The sequence below is a fragment of the Carettochelys insculpta genome, chromosome 2 (genome assembly GCF_033958435.1).
Source record: "Carettochelys insculpta isolate YL-2023 chromosome 2, ASM3395843v1, whole genome shotgun sequence".
NCBI classification, from domain to species: domain Eukaryota; kingdom Metazoa; phylum Chordata; order Testudines; family Carettochelyidae; genus Carettochelys; species Carettochelys insculpta.
In genome coordinates, this window is record NC_134138.1 from 212,095,400 (window position 1) to 212,112,536 (window position 17,137).

At 46.0% G+C, this 17,137-nt stretch overlaps 1 protein-coding gene across 1 annotated transcript in view; it reads left to right on the top strand.

Moving 5' to 3' along the window:
- TBC1D5 (TBC1 domain family member 5) overlaps positions 1 to 17,137 on the top strand; it is a 560,176-nt gene that overhangs the window by 357,548 nt on the left and 185,491 nt on the right. Inside the window, exon 16 of the mRNA XM_074984496.1 lies at positions 6,307 to 6,479. Within this exon, the coding sequence (XP_074840597.1) occupies positions 6,307 to 6,479 (173 nt within the window). The remainder of the gene's footprint in view (positions 1 to 6,306; positions 6,480 to 17,137) is intronic.

Genomic DNA, 17,137 nt, shown 5'->3' on the forward strand with positions numbered 1-17,137 from the left:
AATGTCCATTATGCCGAGTACAAGGGTCTTGATTTTTCGTTCGTTGTTCATTCTGCAGATATGCCCGAAAAGCTATAACTTGCATCATAGAACTTTCTGCAGAAGGTTCTCTTTCAGATTGTATCTTGCTATATAATTCCTTATTGGTGACCTTCTGCATCCATCCTATTCTCAGGATCTTAATCCTCTTGAACACCAATATCCTTCTTTTCGAATCTTTCATTACCACCCATGCCTCACATCCATACAACACGCTGCTGAATACACACATTTTCAAAACTTTCAGCTTCATTCCTAAGCTAATCACTTTGCTTTTCCAGATCTTATCAACCGCCTTCAAATTTGCTCTTGCTTTCACTGTTCTCGTCACTATTTCCTTCATACAGTCTAGATCATACGTTATGTTGCTCCGCAGATTTGTGAATTTCTCTACATTCTCTAGTTCGATCCCCACTACACTGATCTTAGAATCATAGAATCATAGAAGAGTAGGACTGGAAGGGACCTCGAGAGCCCATCGAGTCCAGCCCCCTGCCCTCATGGCAGGACCAAGCATTTTCTAGACCATCCCTGAAAGCCATCTATCTAACCTCTTCTTAAATAGCTCCAGTGATGGAGATTCTACCACCTCCCTTGGCAATTCATTTCAGTGTTTGATCACCCTGACAGTTAAGAACTTTTTCCTGATGTCCAACCTGAACCTTCCCTGCTGCAATTTCAGTCCATTGCCTCTTGTTCTATCCTCAGAGGCAAGGAAGAACAAGTTCCCTCCCTGTGCCTTATGACACCCTTTTAGATACCTGAAAACTGCTATCATGTCCCCCCTCAATCTTCTCTTTTCCAAACTAAACAAGCCCAATTCTTTCAGCCTTTCTTCATAGGTCATGTTCTCTAGACCTTTGATCATTCTCGTTGCTCTCCTCTGGACCCTCTCCAATTTCTCCACATCCTTCCTGAACCGCGGTGCCCAGAACTGGACACAATACTCCAGCTGAGGCCTAACCAGCGCAGAGTAGAATGGGAGAATGACTTCTCGTGTCTTGTTCACAACACACCTGTTACTGCATCCTAGAATCATGTTTGCCTTTTTCGCAACAGCATCACACTGTTGACTCATATTTAACTTGTGGTCCACTATAACCCCTAGATCCCTTTCTGCTGTACTCATCCCTAGGCAGTCGTTTCCCATTCTGTATGTGTGACACTGATTGTTCCAGGACTGTTGCTGTTCTTTAGTTGTTTCACTGCCCTTTCTACTTCGAAATATTGGTCTCACTCTTAATGTTCAGTGGAAATATCTTTCAGTTCTTCAGTTTCCCTGAGACACTTAGGTCCAGCTGTGATTTGTATAAATTGGTGCAAGATCTCTTCGATTGACACATGGCAAGGCTAGGCAATGAAGAAATAGGGAATGTGTACAGAGCAGTGCTCAAAAGAGAAGATTAGTAATAAGGCCAAACAGAAAGACCTAGATAAGAGAGTCAAAGCGATAGTGATGGTGATAGACGAAGCAGTTGAACAGACTGTTCTGAAAGAAGAGAAGATGAATAAGAAGTGGATTACATAGGAGACACTGAAGTCAGTCCAAGAGAAGAGAGCACTGAAGATCGAAAGGGATGTCTCCAAGAGAGGGGAATAGCCACACAGGGTGAAATGCAATGAGGTGAGGAAAGCGGCCAGAACAGATAAGGCACAATGGTTAGAGGAGCGTGGTGAAGATATAGAGAGGTACTGTGCATGTGCAGCCTGCCAACCTCTCAGTTCATTCTCTGCCACCATTGGCACCAATCAGAACCCATTGCTGTTCCCTTTCTTTTCTCTCCTTAGTATATGTAGGTAGTTTGTTTACTCTTCATAGTTATACTTAGAGTCTTGGTTAGTGTAGTTCTTTTTAAAAAAAATCCTTTTGCTTTTAGTCTGTGGATCGCCAGGATTCAAGAGATGTCAAACCTGGAGAATGTACACCCCCATTTCTGATGGACATTCTCAATATGCAAGATACTTAGGTGAGGGACACTGCTCCTCTAAGTTTCCCCATTATAGGAAGCTCACTGCTAGAACAAGGCAAGCGAGAGAGCCTGAGTTTAAACTTACACAGCCTCCAGCCCAACAAGGGGCAAGAAGAGGCCGACTGAGAGAAATCACCTCAGAAGAAGTGTTCTCACGGGGAGAATCAACCCTGGCACTGGGTCAATCTAAGGCACTGGACTGCCAACTTTGGGGCACCTCCAACACCAAGGTGGTCTGAGGAGCTAGGGACTCTCTCAGGGCCAGCTCTAAGGCACTGATGCAAAAAAGCGGACGATGACTCCATTGGCATCCACTAAAACTGCCTCAGCACTGAGCAAGCTTCTGGCACTGTCAGCACCTACTGAACCTATTCCTTCAGTCAGCACTGAAGATGTGAAGCAAAAACTCAGCGCGAGAGATTAACATGGCACTGATAGATAGGGAAGAAAACCAGCATCGGCCACTTCAGTGGTTCTTCATACCACCTCCACATCAGCCTCTGCACCTATTTCTCCAGTTATCATGCCCTCCTCTGCGGCTGATGAACTTGCAGTGTCCTCAGTACTGGGCACTCCTTTATTAAGCACCAACAAGATACGCCAGACCTACCATCTCAGTTTTATGACAACTCCTGCAGGGTCAGTGCCACCTTTGGATGGTGACATGGAGGATGGTGTCAGCATAGTTGCATGTTGTGACACTCCTTGTCATTCCTCTCCGAAGTTGCCACATCACTCGCCCCACTGGCAACCACAGTAACAGTGGTACCACCTCCACATTCCCACCCTGCATACCCATCACTCTCTAGGGACCCATCTCACAAGGAAGCTATTTTCAAGGAACTCGAACCCCTTCGTCAACTGGGGGCCATAGAATCTGTTCCAGAAGACCACAAGGTAAAAGGCTGCTGCTGCCAGTACTTCCTCACACCCACACTCCTCACATCCTATCCTCAGCTGGTCCAATCTTAACCATTATATCACTTCAGAATGATGACCCTTGCTACGATAATCTCTGCCTTGGAGAAGGGAGACTGACTAGCTACCCTCAGCCTCCAAGATGCTGACTTACACATCCCCATACACGCAGCACACAGGGGATTCCTACATTTTATAATTCTCAACCAGCATTACCAAAACACTGCACTGCCACTTGGCCTGTTGGCAGCTTCTTTTGTATTCCCCAAGGTTTTAATAGTGGTAACAGTTCATTTATGCGTAAAGGGAATAATCCTCTTCCCACAACTAGACAACTGTCTCCTGAAAGGGACCTCTTTCACAATTGTAAAAGATGCAATTGTTATAACCAGAATTCTCTTCACAGAGCTGGAGAGTTCCACCTTCAAAGTGCTCACTACCCCAAACCCAGAAGTTGGAGTTCATAGGAGCTTTCATAGATTTCCCAACAGCTACAACTGTGCACCCATTTCAGAGGTAAAAAGCAATCATGGACCTAGCACAATATATTCAAAACAAACCCCAGACAACAGCAAATAAATGCTTGCAGTTGCTTGGACAAATGTGGCATTCGTTGTCCATTAGCTACGTTTATTCATGAGACCACTCCACAGGTGACTATGCACTATATACAGACCTCATTTTCACAACATAGGCAAGACACTCTTTGTGCCACTCAAGACCAAACACTCACTATCTTGGTGGGTGACACTAGACAACCTGCTCAGAGAAGTAATATCCGTAAGCACCTCCAGCAGTAGCTATCACAACAGATGTATTGCACATGGGTTGGAGTGCTCACCGGGCAACAGCCAAGGCCTATGGTCTCACTAGGAGTCCGTGTTGCGTATCAACCTTCTGGAACTCAGAACAGTCTGCGGAGTATGCCACAATTCTTACATGTGATCATGAACAAAGTAGTACAAATTTTAATGGACAATATCATCACAGTGTTTTAAGTAAACATACGGGGACAAGCCCGATCATACCCAATGTGCGTGGAGGCAATTCAACTATGGGAATGCTGCATCCCACACAGTATAACTTTTACTCCCACTTACCTGCAAGGCAAGGTCAACATCCTTGCTTAAGATTTCAGCAGATGCTTTACCGACACCTACGAATGGAAAATGAATCCCAGCTTCTTGAAACCAGTATTCAAACAATGGGGATACACCAGCGTAGACTGGTTTGTTACCAGAAACAATGACAAATGTCCAATTTACTGCTCCGGAACAGATCTGGGACCACACTCTCTGGGAGAAGCATTTTCAATGCTGTGGTCTACTCCCCTTGTGCATTTATTCCCACCATAACCTCTCATGCTTTGTGCTCTGCTCAAAATAAAACAGGACAGAGTGAGAGTAATACGAATAACTCCAAATTGGCTGAGAAAACTTTAGCACTTTGCCCTACTACAAATGAGGGAATCTCCTAGATTCCCTCCAGTATCTGCTCTCCTACACAGCACTGCCCCGACTCCACACGTGGCCAATACAGACTAGTTATATCTCAGAGCGTGGCTTGTAGACTGCTCAGTCCATTAGAGCAAGCATGTTCGCTGCAGGTGCAACTGATACTTAATTCTCATAGACATTCTGCAAGGTCAGTTTATAATCAGAAATGATACCATGTTATCAGAAGGAGCACATCTTTACCGCTATCTCCTACTTCACCTTCTATCAAACATATTCTAAAGTACTTGTTTCACCTCCAGAAGTCTGGTCTTTTATGCAGCTTGGTCAGTGTGTGCTCAGCAGCTGTGTTAGTCTACATCCCCCTGGGGATGGCTCTTCATTGTTCACTCACCCGATTATCAAAAGGCTTCTAAAGGGTCTCCAGAACATGTATCCTCCCATTAAAGACCCTTTACCAGCCTGGAACTTAAATCTGGCAGCCCTCACAAGAAAGCCATATTAATCCATGGCAATGTGGTCTCTCTTACATCCATCAATGAAGACAGCCTTTTTAGTTGTAACGGGATCCTCTCTGTAGATGATATTCCACAAAGACAAAGCACTGCTCCGACCATGCTCCAATTTTTTTCCTGACGTGCCTTCCCAGTTCTACTGCAACGAACCCCTGTGCTTACCATTCATTTTCTCAGAGCCCCATTTAGCTGTTGCGGGCAGCATCATGCACGCTTTGGATGTGCGCAGGAGTTTAGCATTCTACCTGAAAAGGACAAAATTGTTCAGAAAGACAAACTTTTTGTATCATCTGCAAAATGCTCCAAGGGGGTAGTGATTTCTAAGCAAAGGCTTTCTAAATGGATATGTGGCCAATATCCGCCTTTCTTATGACATTCTCAGCAAACAGATGCTACGCACAATATGTATTCACTCGACTAGGGTGATGGTGGTGTCAGCAGCATGTCTTCGAAATGTACCTATTCTGGATATGTTTACAGCTGCCACATATGCTTCTCTGCATACTTTCAGGCAGCACAGTGCTATAGAAAAATATTCAGCCATGGGCACTCAATTTGGCCACACCATTCTATCTGCTAAATCATTACACCAACCAAATCCCCCTGCCATCAGCAGAGATTGGTCCACAGTCACCTAGATGGAGCACCCATGGGAACACTCCTTGCAGCAGAAAATGTTACTCACCTTGTGAAGTAACTGAGGTTCTTCAAAATGGTTGTCCCCAAGGGTGCTCCACCACCCACCGTTACTCCTCTCTGGTTTGATACACTCTCTCTTTCCAATCAGAGAAGGAGCAGAGGAGTTGGGCTGTGCATGTGCAGTCACCACCACATTCAGTGAGGGCTGCCCACTTCGCGTGCACAGTCTGCCAAGGAAACTGTTACTGTAATTCTCCAACCAGGGCTATGGCACTATAATACCAAGGTGGAGCACCTACAGAGCCAACAATCTCTAAGAACCTGAGTTACTGCACAAGGCAAGTAACCTCTTTGTACTAAGACTCAAACACATTCACTTTGTTTCTTTAAAAAACAACATTTGTTAACATCTATTGTTTATTTTCGTATTTATTACTGAGCATTTTTCAGTGCCTGAGACTAGGAAACCTGCATAATCTTGAGATTCTGTCATACCGATGACATTTTTACTCTCTATCAGCCTGGGAGCATGTTAACCAATAGAACAAAGTTAACCTTAAGTAATGTAAAGGTACCTACACCACATTTCGCCGAAGTGGAGGGTAAGGCACTTTTGCTACAGCCACAATTCTGGGCATGGGTAAGGTGACTTGTTGAGATGTTTATTTTAGGAGTCAGTGATTACAGGAAGGCATGTCAGATATTTCTAAACACATGTTTCGTGCAAATTGCTTTAATAATTCGTTTCCTGTTTTGTATTTTTGTCTTTAGGAGAAAGAAGCAATGGTGACACCTATCCCATTTGCGAGGCCACAGGATTTAGGTCCATCGATTGCTATTGTAACTAAAGTAAACCAGATTCAGGATCACCTGCTGAAGAAACATGATATTGAGCTGTACATGCATCTGAACAGACTAGAAATTGCTCCACAGATTTATGGATTGTAAGTGTTTACAATACTGTGCTTACTTTGCTTGCCACCTGTTTTTTTCTAAATTAGGAAATATTTGCCCCCACTTGTTTTAAAACAGTAGTATCAAGAATAAGGGAATGTGGTTAAGAAAAAGTACTGCTTAGCTTTGTGAGAATGTGCTTATTCTGTTAACCATGTTTCATTAATGAAAATTCTTTTTTGTGTGTATAGATAGAAGTATTCTGGAGTACTTTTGTAAAATGTTTTTCTGAAGTGTTTACTTGAAACATTTTTGAGTTGTAATTTTTGGAAGAAGTCTCTTCTAATGTCATCCTGCTTCAGTTTTCTTATGTGTAGAAATTCAATTCTGTACACCTGGGACAGTTGGAAACCCATGCATACATTTTCAGTAAGAGGATAAGTTGCTATTTTACTTCAGGTTCAACGCTTTTGTAAATAATGCTGACTAGCAGTTTCACCCTAAGTTGGGTTCTGGCATGTTGTTTTTTTGGGTATGAATGTTGCAGGTTTATCAAGATTAGTAGAATATCTGCATTTTATGAAAATATCAGGGTTTTATGCAAATATCAGGGTCTTGAAGTCTAACTTGAATCTGTAGTAACAAAGAAATATTGAGACATAATCATTTAACATGTAGATGATAATAGAATTAAGAATAATAAGTACCATAGGTTTTATAAAGAATAAGTTCTATCATACCCAATTGTTTTTATTAAGTTGCCTTCATCTGCTATTTTATAGCATGTATATATGTATTTAGACTTTACTAAAGTGCTTGATGCAACCTCTCACATAATCTTGCAAAGTTAAACTAAGTGGGCTGTGGTGTGAACCTTGTAACTTAAATTGAAAATTATCTGAAGGGGCTGTAAACAAAGAAAGAAAGATGACATGCTGTTAAAATTGGGGACAGGACAAATTATCTAGTTGGGATATCATATGGGTCTCATTTTATTTAATAATTTCACTAATCTGAAAGAAGAGGTAGTCAGTTCTTCACTGACCTTCACAAATTAGAAAGTGGTATTACCAGTGAGGACAGAAAAATAAAATGCTCAGATAGCTTTAGTGTCTAGAAATATGGCTAGAGATGAAAATAAACACCGTGTAAGAACACAAACTGATGTGGGCCAAAAGTAATCCTTAACACAGATGGGCACTGGGAAGACAAAACCTGAAATTTGGTAATGGTGAGGAACGGTCATGGAAGGCAAAGTAGATGTGAGTTTGAGGTGTGATCTGGCAATAATAAAAGAGTGATTTGTTTTCAGGTGAGACAAACAGAGGTACCAAGAATGGAGATTCTATATTTGCAGGATGAAACTTGAAAAAAGAGAGCTTCAGCAAGATTATCAAGAAAAATTTCCTAATAGGGAGGTGCTAAACTGTAAAATTATCAACAGAAGCAGTGAATTCCCCATCAGTTAGGACACTTTCAACCCAGGCTGGGCAAGCTCTAAAAATATACTGTATGGAACAAACTAGAATTGCAAAGGGAGTGGACTAGATTTTCTAGCAGGTCATTTCCATCACTAATTTCTGATTCAGTGTGAAGTACTTGAAAAAAGTGAGGAAAAATAATGTGAGCATATTGTAATTATTCTTGCTTCTAGTGCTGTCAGGGAGGCACTTTTCTGAATTATGATTTCCAGTGGTGAACAAGTTGATTGCCTCAAACGCCAAATCTTGTGTTGTAGTTAATGTATTTTTGAGCTAGAAGGAGATATTTCTAATCATTTTAACTATTAGTAGTAATTACTTTACATTTCCAGCTGGAGTAAGGTAACTACACTAAGGGTTCACAAAAGCACTTTGAATAAATTAGTTACAAAAAGTGTTCACTAACCAAGGGGGTTTGGTTTTGGTTTAGTATCCAACTGTAATTTAAATCTGTTTCACAATGCACGATCCTGAGGATGTTGTACTAAAATGGTGCAGGAGCAAGAGGAGATAAGATAAATATGAGTGAAAGGTTTTGTAATAAGTAATGAATTTGGGAACTACCACTCAGTTAGACGAGTTCTGGCAGGTTGTAGCTCTCTTTACAAATACAGTGTGTCTTGAACTTTCCATGGTTTCAGTATTGACAGTAGGTGAAGTAACAAATATTTGTTTACAATTTCTGCAACTTTGTATATTTGCTTTTCATATTTTACATGTAGCAGCAATTATTGTTCTGTGTGTAATGAAAGGGAAACTTATTCTGGCCATGTATCCAGTCACCAGCTCAGGATTTTGTGTATGTTTTAATACTGATTTTCAAAAGTTTCTTGTGTGGCTAGTATTCAGAAATTGCCCTAAGAAATATAACTTGGTTATGTCCTTTAAAAAAAATACCAAAACTGTTTACATGAGCATAAGTCAGTGCAGTACTTGTGGTATGGCTAATTATTTTTTGTTCACATTAGGCATGTAAATGTTCTGCTTGATAATTTCTTTATTTAGCGATTGTTTTATTCAAGACAGCAACCAGCAATATCTAAGTCTGCCCATACCATATGGCTTCCTAGAATGGGGGTCAGGGATATATGACCTTGCATTACAAGCTCCATGATATTTTTATAAGTATCTTTAGTACAAATTATGTCAGGAGATGAAAATAATTTGTAGTAGGAAAGGTTTGCTAGTGGGATGTGTGCACTTGTTTCCTCATTCAAATTGAAGTGGTGAGAGTAGAAGGATGAAAGCATTTAAAATTCACTGTGTTCATCTTGTAGCCAGAATCATGATATTTCTTTGGCCATTAGAGAAAAAGTGTAAATAACTGATAACCATGCTTCCTTTGCAGGAAGTATATTAAATTCCTCTTGCTCTGTAGTTTGTTCACTTGTACTTATGCAAATGACCTCTCATCCTTTCATTAGTTAAATCCTCTGTACACAGTCTTCTGTTCCATCACACCTTGTGTGCTGGACTGCACATTAATGAACATTTCTGACAAAAATCTGCTTCCCACACCCAATTAATTTCAGTCTTATGAGAAAGTTCTTGGGCCTAAGAGATCCATGACATTAGGAACATTTTATCCACTGCATTTTATCCACTGCAATACCATACAGATGTGCATTAGTAGGAATATTGTCAGCAGATCTAGGGATTTGTTTATTCTCCTTTATTTAACTCTAATGAGGCCACATCTGTGGTATTGTGTCCAATTCTGGGCCCTCTCCCTCAATGCAAAAAGGATGTGGATGCACTGAACAAGGTCCAATGGAGGGCAGCAAAAAGTATTAGGTGGCTGGAGCACACGACTTTGAGTGGAGGCTGAGGAATTTAGGCTTATTTACTCTACAGAAGAGAAGATAAGCAGGGATTTGATATTAGCTTTCAACTGCCTGAAAGGGGGTTACAAAGAGGGTGGAGAGAGGCTGTTTTCAGAGGTGACAGATGACAGAATGAAGATCTGGCCTCAAGTTGCAGTGGGAGAGATCTAGGTTGGATATGAGGAAAAATTATTTCACCAGCAGGATGGTGAAGCACTGGAATATGTTACTTATGGAGGTGGTGTAATCTCCATCACTAGAGGTTTTTAAGTCCCAGCTTGCCAAAGCCCTGACTAGGTTGCTTTATTTGGGATTGGTCCTGCTTTGAGCAGGGAGTTAAACTTGATGACCTCCTGAGGTCTTTTACAACTGTATGATTCTGTACCCTCCCATTGTGCCTCATTGCTCACCACAAAGGGAAAATGATTAGGTGGGATAAACTAATTTGCTTTTCACATTCATTTAATTTTTTATCTATTGGATGCCCAAAATGAATGCTATGTGTGGTAGTTTTAATGTGGACGTGTCAGCTGTGTGAAATGTGACCAGCAATTCATTTCGTATGTTGCAGGCTGTCAGGATTTTTAACACCTTTGGACATAATCGTCCCCGTGGGCCAGGGAAAACATGCCTTTGGCTGTGTAAAATCAGTGCAGGCACATGAAAAATCCAGAGTGTCACAGGCTGCCATTTGGCAGCATTACCAACGGTCATTTTTTGTCAGTTGGTTTCCCCGGTAACCTGAACTCATAAACAGGTATTTGAATCAAAGGCCTCTGATTGGGTGACACCTGGATTTTCCAGAACCTTCCCTGAATCAGAGGACCTTGTTGAAAACCGCGCAAATATGATAATCATGTCATGAATGATTCATGAGACTGCTCTATATAAGTAGAGCTCAGAGCTCACTCAGCTCTCTCACTCACTCACTCCAGTAGGGGGCTGACAGCAGAAAGGTGTGGCTGCACAGAGCTGAGCTGAATCACTCTTGGTGTGGCTGCATAGCAGTGTCCACCTGACTGAAATCACTTCTGGTGTGGCTGCACAGCAGCGTCCACCTAGCTGAATCACTGAGCGAAATCACTCTTGGTGTGGCTGCCTAGGCAGCGTCCACCAGAGCTAAAATCACTGTCAGCACTGCCACACCACTGCTGTGTCAGCAGCCCAGAGCGCTGCCTTTACCACCTGAGGCGCAAGATTTCTCACTGCCACCTCTCCCTAGCAGCAGCTGTCCCTCAGCGCTCTCAAAAAATCATCTCTTCACAGCGCTACCAGGGAGCAGCAAGTGGCCTCACAGGGAAGTGACCGGGTGGCGAACTGGCCCACCTCATGGTGGGTACTGCGTACCCGGTCACGGAACCTGAGGCCGCCATCCTGTCTTCACCAGCTGCTACCTACAACTCCACCAGATTGGACCTCGACTTACCTGATTGTGACTACTACTACTGTACTTGACACGTTAACTCTACCCTCTAACACTGAACGGGACACTAGCCTGGGACACCGGGGCCCTCTGTGTGGGAGCGGGGGGTTGCTCCTCCATTGTTCACCGTCCCTGATGGGGGAGGGGAAGTACGTGGGGGCCTGACCCCTGAGGCTGGGCCTGAAAGCCCAGGTTGGGATATTACTTTGACTGTTTTAAAACCACATTTAATTAATAGCTCATATTGTTGTTGTTATTCATTTATACAGTATTGTTAGCGTTTATTACTGTAGTAGTGTTATCATAATCGTTGTTTCTAATAAGGCGAAGGCTTGACCTTCCTCCCCCCTCTTACCTAACCCATCTCTCTATATAGATATAAATGAATATTGCAGGTGTGGGCATAGCCACCCTGCCTCCCCAGTCGCTGTTCACCCTAAGGAACCTGAGGAAGAGCCTATTGCCTCCCAGGTATCCTCTAGTTAGGCTTACTGGAGTAGCAGGGCCCCCAAAAAGAGGGACAGCCCTGACAGCCTCCTAGCCCTAAGCCCTTGGGGCAGGCTAGCACCCTGCCCCCGGTAGGGGATGAGGCTAGCAACCTCACCCCTCCTTTCTAAAGGGAACAGTGGGGATCTAAAACCCCTTATTCCTGATTATACTTACCCATACTCACTATCCTAATTTACCTTTTTTGCCTTCCGGTAAAATAACATCTAAAGACATCTGTCAGGAATCAGCAAGGACACAATGTTTATTGTAAGTTTATAAGTTAGCCATTTAGAGTTGATACATTTTAAATTTGATGGTGTTCCTCAAATAAAAATTTTAGTTCTTCTTCAAGTGATCCCCGTGGGTGCTCCACAATAGGTGTCGGGCTCGCCCGGCGCCTCAGATCGGAAATCATCCAGCAGTTTCTCCTGGATCGCGCATGCGCCGGCACGCGCCTCCCCCCTGCGCGCCCCCGGCCGCATGCACGATCCGGTCCCCGCCAGTTCCTTCTCAACCGCCATCGGCTGCAGACGGAATCCACTCAGTCTAAGGCCAGAGTCAGATTACTTAGTGGTTTTTTTCCACGTGTAATTTGTCGTTTTCGGTTATTAAACAAAAAAAAAAAAAGGAGAGAAAGCAAAGACAAAGAGAATATCAGCAAAAAAAAAAAATAAAGGAAAAAGAGAGGAGCGGAGAAGAGAAGAGCGGATATGAAGGCCATTTAGGCCGCCCGCTGCTGCAGGCCGGTGATCACTATTTGGGGTGGAAAGGCACGGATTAAGTGCTAAGTACCCTATTAACAGTAAAGGACTCACCGCAATGGCCCCTTCAGGTTTTACAAAGCGGGAGTCATGCCGTGAAGCTATGCCGGCCTCCGTGGGGCATAGCGAAGGCATCCGATGCCTGGGGGAATTACAGGCTACCTTGCCGGAGAAGCCTCACCCAGAACGGCCCGCTGGGTTGCATAAGAGGAGGGCAGTTTTTCTCTGACCCCCTCACTGCAGAAACGGAGGAAACTCTCCCTGGCTCGATCCTTGCCGTGCATTTGAAGCGAGCAGGACAAGCGGAGCACACAGCCGCCAGCCGCATACTCAGGCAAGTGGCAGTGCGGCAGCACACGTGGCAGAGGCTGAGCCTCTGGTTATACAACAGCCGGCATGCGCGGCGCCTAGAGCATCAGCCACACAAGCGCCGGAACCGGTGGCACCGCCACAGGCAGCACAGACCCCCTCAGCACCAGTGGTGCAGGGGCGCCAGGCACGGAACCTGCAGGCACCGCGGGGGGATACCTGCGTGGCACCACAGCTGACGGTGCCGAGCGCGGCGCTGAGAGCGGGGCCGAGATCCCCGGCACAGGAGGGGGTGGTGCCGGCCCCGCAGCGGAGGGGCAAGGCAACATCAAAAACCCGGCACCGCAGTCCATCTCTGGACAGGGCTGCGCTGCTGTTAGCACCAAGCCCTCCCCCTGTGATACACACGCTGCACTGAAGGCCTGTGTCTCCACCAGCCCATCCGGAAAAAAGAAAAACAAGAAAAAAAAAAAAAAACCTCCTTCTCCGTTCCTCCAACCAATGTCACCATGGCTTGGGCCACCTTCACCATTTCTGGGATTGGATCCCCTGGAGTACTATCACAAGCCAGTTTCACCTCTATCTGTATTGTTGCGGAGGTCTCGCTTTCCCAGACATCGGGGGTACACACCCCGTGAGTGGTCCAGGTCTCCATCCCCAGACCCTTGCCCATGCTGCCATGGTCGTCCTTGTCATGCTGGACACAGACAAACCACAGGCCTACACCCAGGGGCAGGTCCCCCCCCCCGGCCGCTCAATACCCCCGTGGGCACTCCTGATCAGGGACAGAAACACAGTTGTCTCAAGGGGAGTTAATTTTAGAACCCCGAGACTTTCCTTCACAATCCTCCAGCGAGCAAGTGTATCATCGACCGCAGGAACCCGAGAGTTCGAGGGAGGTTTACCTTAGTGGTTCCTCCTCATTCTCCCCAGATGAGGCCGTGGCCCCCGGGGATGTCTCTCCCCTGGATGACCTTAAACAGTTTCAGGAGCTGTTTAAAAGGGTGGCTTTCACGCAAGACATTCAAACGGCAGAGGTGCAGGAGAAACATCACAAACTCCTGAAAAATTTGAGACCCCCGGCTTCATCCAAAATTGCTATTCCACTGGACGAAGCCATTCTGGAGTCAGCCACTACTATATGGCAGACTCCGGCCTCTGTTCCGCCTACGAACAAGAGAGCGGATAAGAAATACTTCATCCCGGCAAAGGGCATGGAGTTCCTCTTCAGTCACCCACAACCAAATTCTTTGGTGGTCAGGTCGTCCCAGCAGAGGTCAAAGGCTTCTCAGTACAAATCGGGGGATCAGACAAAGATGCTAAGAAGCTAGAGCTGTTTGGCAGGAAGGTATATTCCTCTCCTATCCTGCTATTGAGAGTGGCAAATTATGGGCACACCAAGCAAACCATAATTTTGATAATTACTCCGGGCTTACTCCCCTCATGGATCCATTTCCAGAAGATAAAAAGCTGGTGTTAAAGGCGATTGTTCAAGAGGGCTACGCAGCATCATGGACTGGAGTCCAGATTGCCCTGGACGTGGCGGAAACGGCGGCACGTTCAACGGCTACAGCGTGGTCATGCATAGAGAATCCTGGCCCCAGACGTCGGGTGTCTCGAGGGAACTACAGGAGAAGATCGTGGACCTTCTCTTTGATACACAAAAGCTGTTTGCAGACTCAGCCAACTCGGTCCCTCACTCCAGTAAGGACTCGAGAGCTACACTTAGAACCTCGGGCATTTATACTCCCCCATACAGGAGGGAAAAATTTTATCCTCAGCAAAGACGCTACGCTTACAACCACAGCGTGCTCAGTATCAACGGGTCTACGGCCAAGGGTGCTATCAATAGCGGCAACAGTACAGAACTCCTAGGCGACGTTCTCAACAAAGCTGTACGCCCTCGGGTCAGGCCCAAAGGCAACAAGTTTGATGTGTATGTCAGGGGCTGCACTATCAATACCCTCGCTCAATGCCACTCCCATCTCATGTTCCATCATCGCCTCAGACCGTTCCACTCCCAACGGCAAAAGATCACCACAGACATATGGGTGCTGGAGATCATAGCCACGGGTTACGCGATCCCCTCCCAGTCGCTTCCACCAACAAAGCCTCCCACCAGGCCTCACCTCAGGGACGCTGCCACGAGGCGAGGCTCAAGCAGAAGGTGACTCACCTTATGTTCATAAGGGTGGTGGAAAGAGTGCCAGAATAATTCCAGGGGAAGGTTTTTATTCATGCTACTTCCTACCAGGGAAGAAAACAGGACACCGGAGGCCCATCTTAGATCTTCGGGGCCTCAACCGTTACTTGCACAAGCAACGGTTTCGGATGATCACAGTTGTCTTGATACTCACGGCACTGGACGATGGAGACTGGGTTGCAGCACTCGACTTACGAGATGCTTACTTTCATATAACAATCCACCCGGCACACAGACGCTTCCTCCGCTTCACGGTCGGCCAGGAGCGCTTCCAGCACAGGGTTCTTCCGTTTGGCCTCTCCTCGGCCCCCAGAGTCTTTACCAAAACCCTGGCAGTGGTGTCAGCCTACCTGCACAGACAGGGGGTGTTTATTTTTCCCATATCTGGGCGACTGCCTGCTAAAAGGGACCTCGAAGGCAGAGGTCTCACGCATGATACGTGTCACAGCGGACACGTTTCTTCACTGGGCCTAGTCATCAGCCTTGCAAAGTCAAAGTCCGAACCCACACAACATGCAGAGTTCATAGGGGCATGCATAAACTCTATCACAGCAAGGGTGTACCTACCCGACGCCCGCTTCCGCGCAATCAGTTTGCTGGTGCAAGTCATTACATACAGCCCCACGGTGCCGGTCTTAACGTGCCTACGGCTGCTGGGCCACATGGCGGCAGCGATGTTTGTGGTACGGAATGTCAGGTTGCACATGTCAAGCCTGTAGCATTGGCTGGCGAGCTTTTACAAACCGGCATCCCACACTGTCCACAGGGTGGTGTCGCCCACAACAGAGGTGCGCAGATCCCTGGCGTGGTGGGAAAACCCCGAGAATCTGCTAGTTGGGGTGCCTTTTCACCAACCACAAATTTCTATTTTTCTTACTACCGACGCCTCCCACATGGGATGGGGAGCGCACATCGGCAACAAGGTAACGCAAGGGCTATGGTCCCTTGCGGAACAGACACTGCACATATCCATACTGGAGCTCAGAGCAGCGTTCAACGCCTGCAAACATTTTCGAGATTACCTACATGGCAAAGTAGTCAGGATTCAATACCGACAATACCTCCACTATGTTTCTACATCAATCAACAAGGAGGAGCACGATCCCGTGCCCTATGTGCGGAAGCACTTCCGATTGTGGAATCGGTGCATCGCCAATAACATAACGTTGAAAGCCTCGTACTTGCCGGGCGCTCACAACGTGAATGCAGATCAGCTGAGCAGGTGCTTCACAGTCACGCACGAATGGCAGATCCGCTCCAATCTGCTACAGCGCATTTTTCGTACATGGGGGTTTTCCCCAGATCGATTTGTTTGCCACCCAGTACAAAAAAAAAAAAAAGTGTCCCCAGTACTGCTCCAGGGCAGGAGTGGGGCGGGGGTCCCTGGTCATGTTTTCATGGAAGGGCTCCCTACTTTACGCGTTTCCCCGGCAGCGCTTATCCGCAAGGTCTTGCACAAAGCCAGAAGGGAGAGAGCTCGCATGATACTCATAGTCCCGCTTGGGATCGGCAGCAATGGTTTCCCTTGCTTCTGCGCATGTCGGACTGCCTACCGCTCCCTCTACCGGTGGCGCCGGACTTACTCACACGGGCTTAAGGGTCCATAGTGTACCCGCACTCTCAGGGTCTGCACCTACAAGCATGGCTAATCCATGGCTCAGCTCCTTAAAGAGCACATGTATGGAGGGAGCACAAGTCCTGGAATGTAGCTGAAGGACCTCCAACAGGAGGAATTACAAGCACAAATGGACTCGATTCACAGCCTGGTGTTCCGCCAAGCAGTTAGCTCCCCTTGACGTTCCTATACCTGTAATGCTAGAACACTTACTGGACCTCAAGAGAGGCGGGCTTTCTCTATTCTCGCTAAAGGTCCACCTTGCCGCTATATCAGCCTTTCGGCATACAGAGGAAGGGCCCACGGTATTCGCCTATCCTATCGTTACCAGGTTCTTGAAGGGGCTGGTAAACCTGTACGCCCCCTCGGAAACCGTTTCCACTATCGTGGAATTTGGACTTGGTGCTCAGCACGCTATCGGGTCCACCTTTTTGACCCATTAGCCACAGTTCCCATACGTCTCCTTACGATAAAAACAACCTTCCTCCTTGCAACTACGTCAGCCCGCAGGGTGAGTGAGCTCACGGCAGTGATGGCAACGCCGCACTGCACAGTATTCTCAAAGTAGGCGGTAACCTTAAGGCTGCGCCCAGCCTTTGTTCCA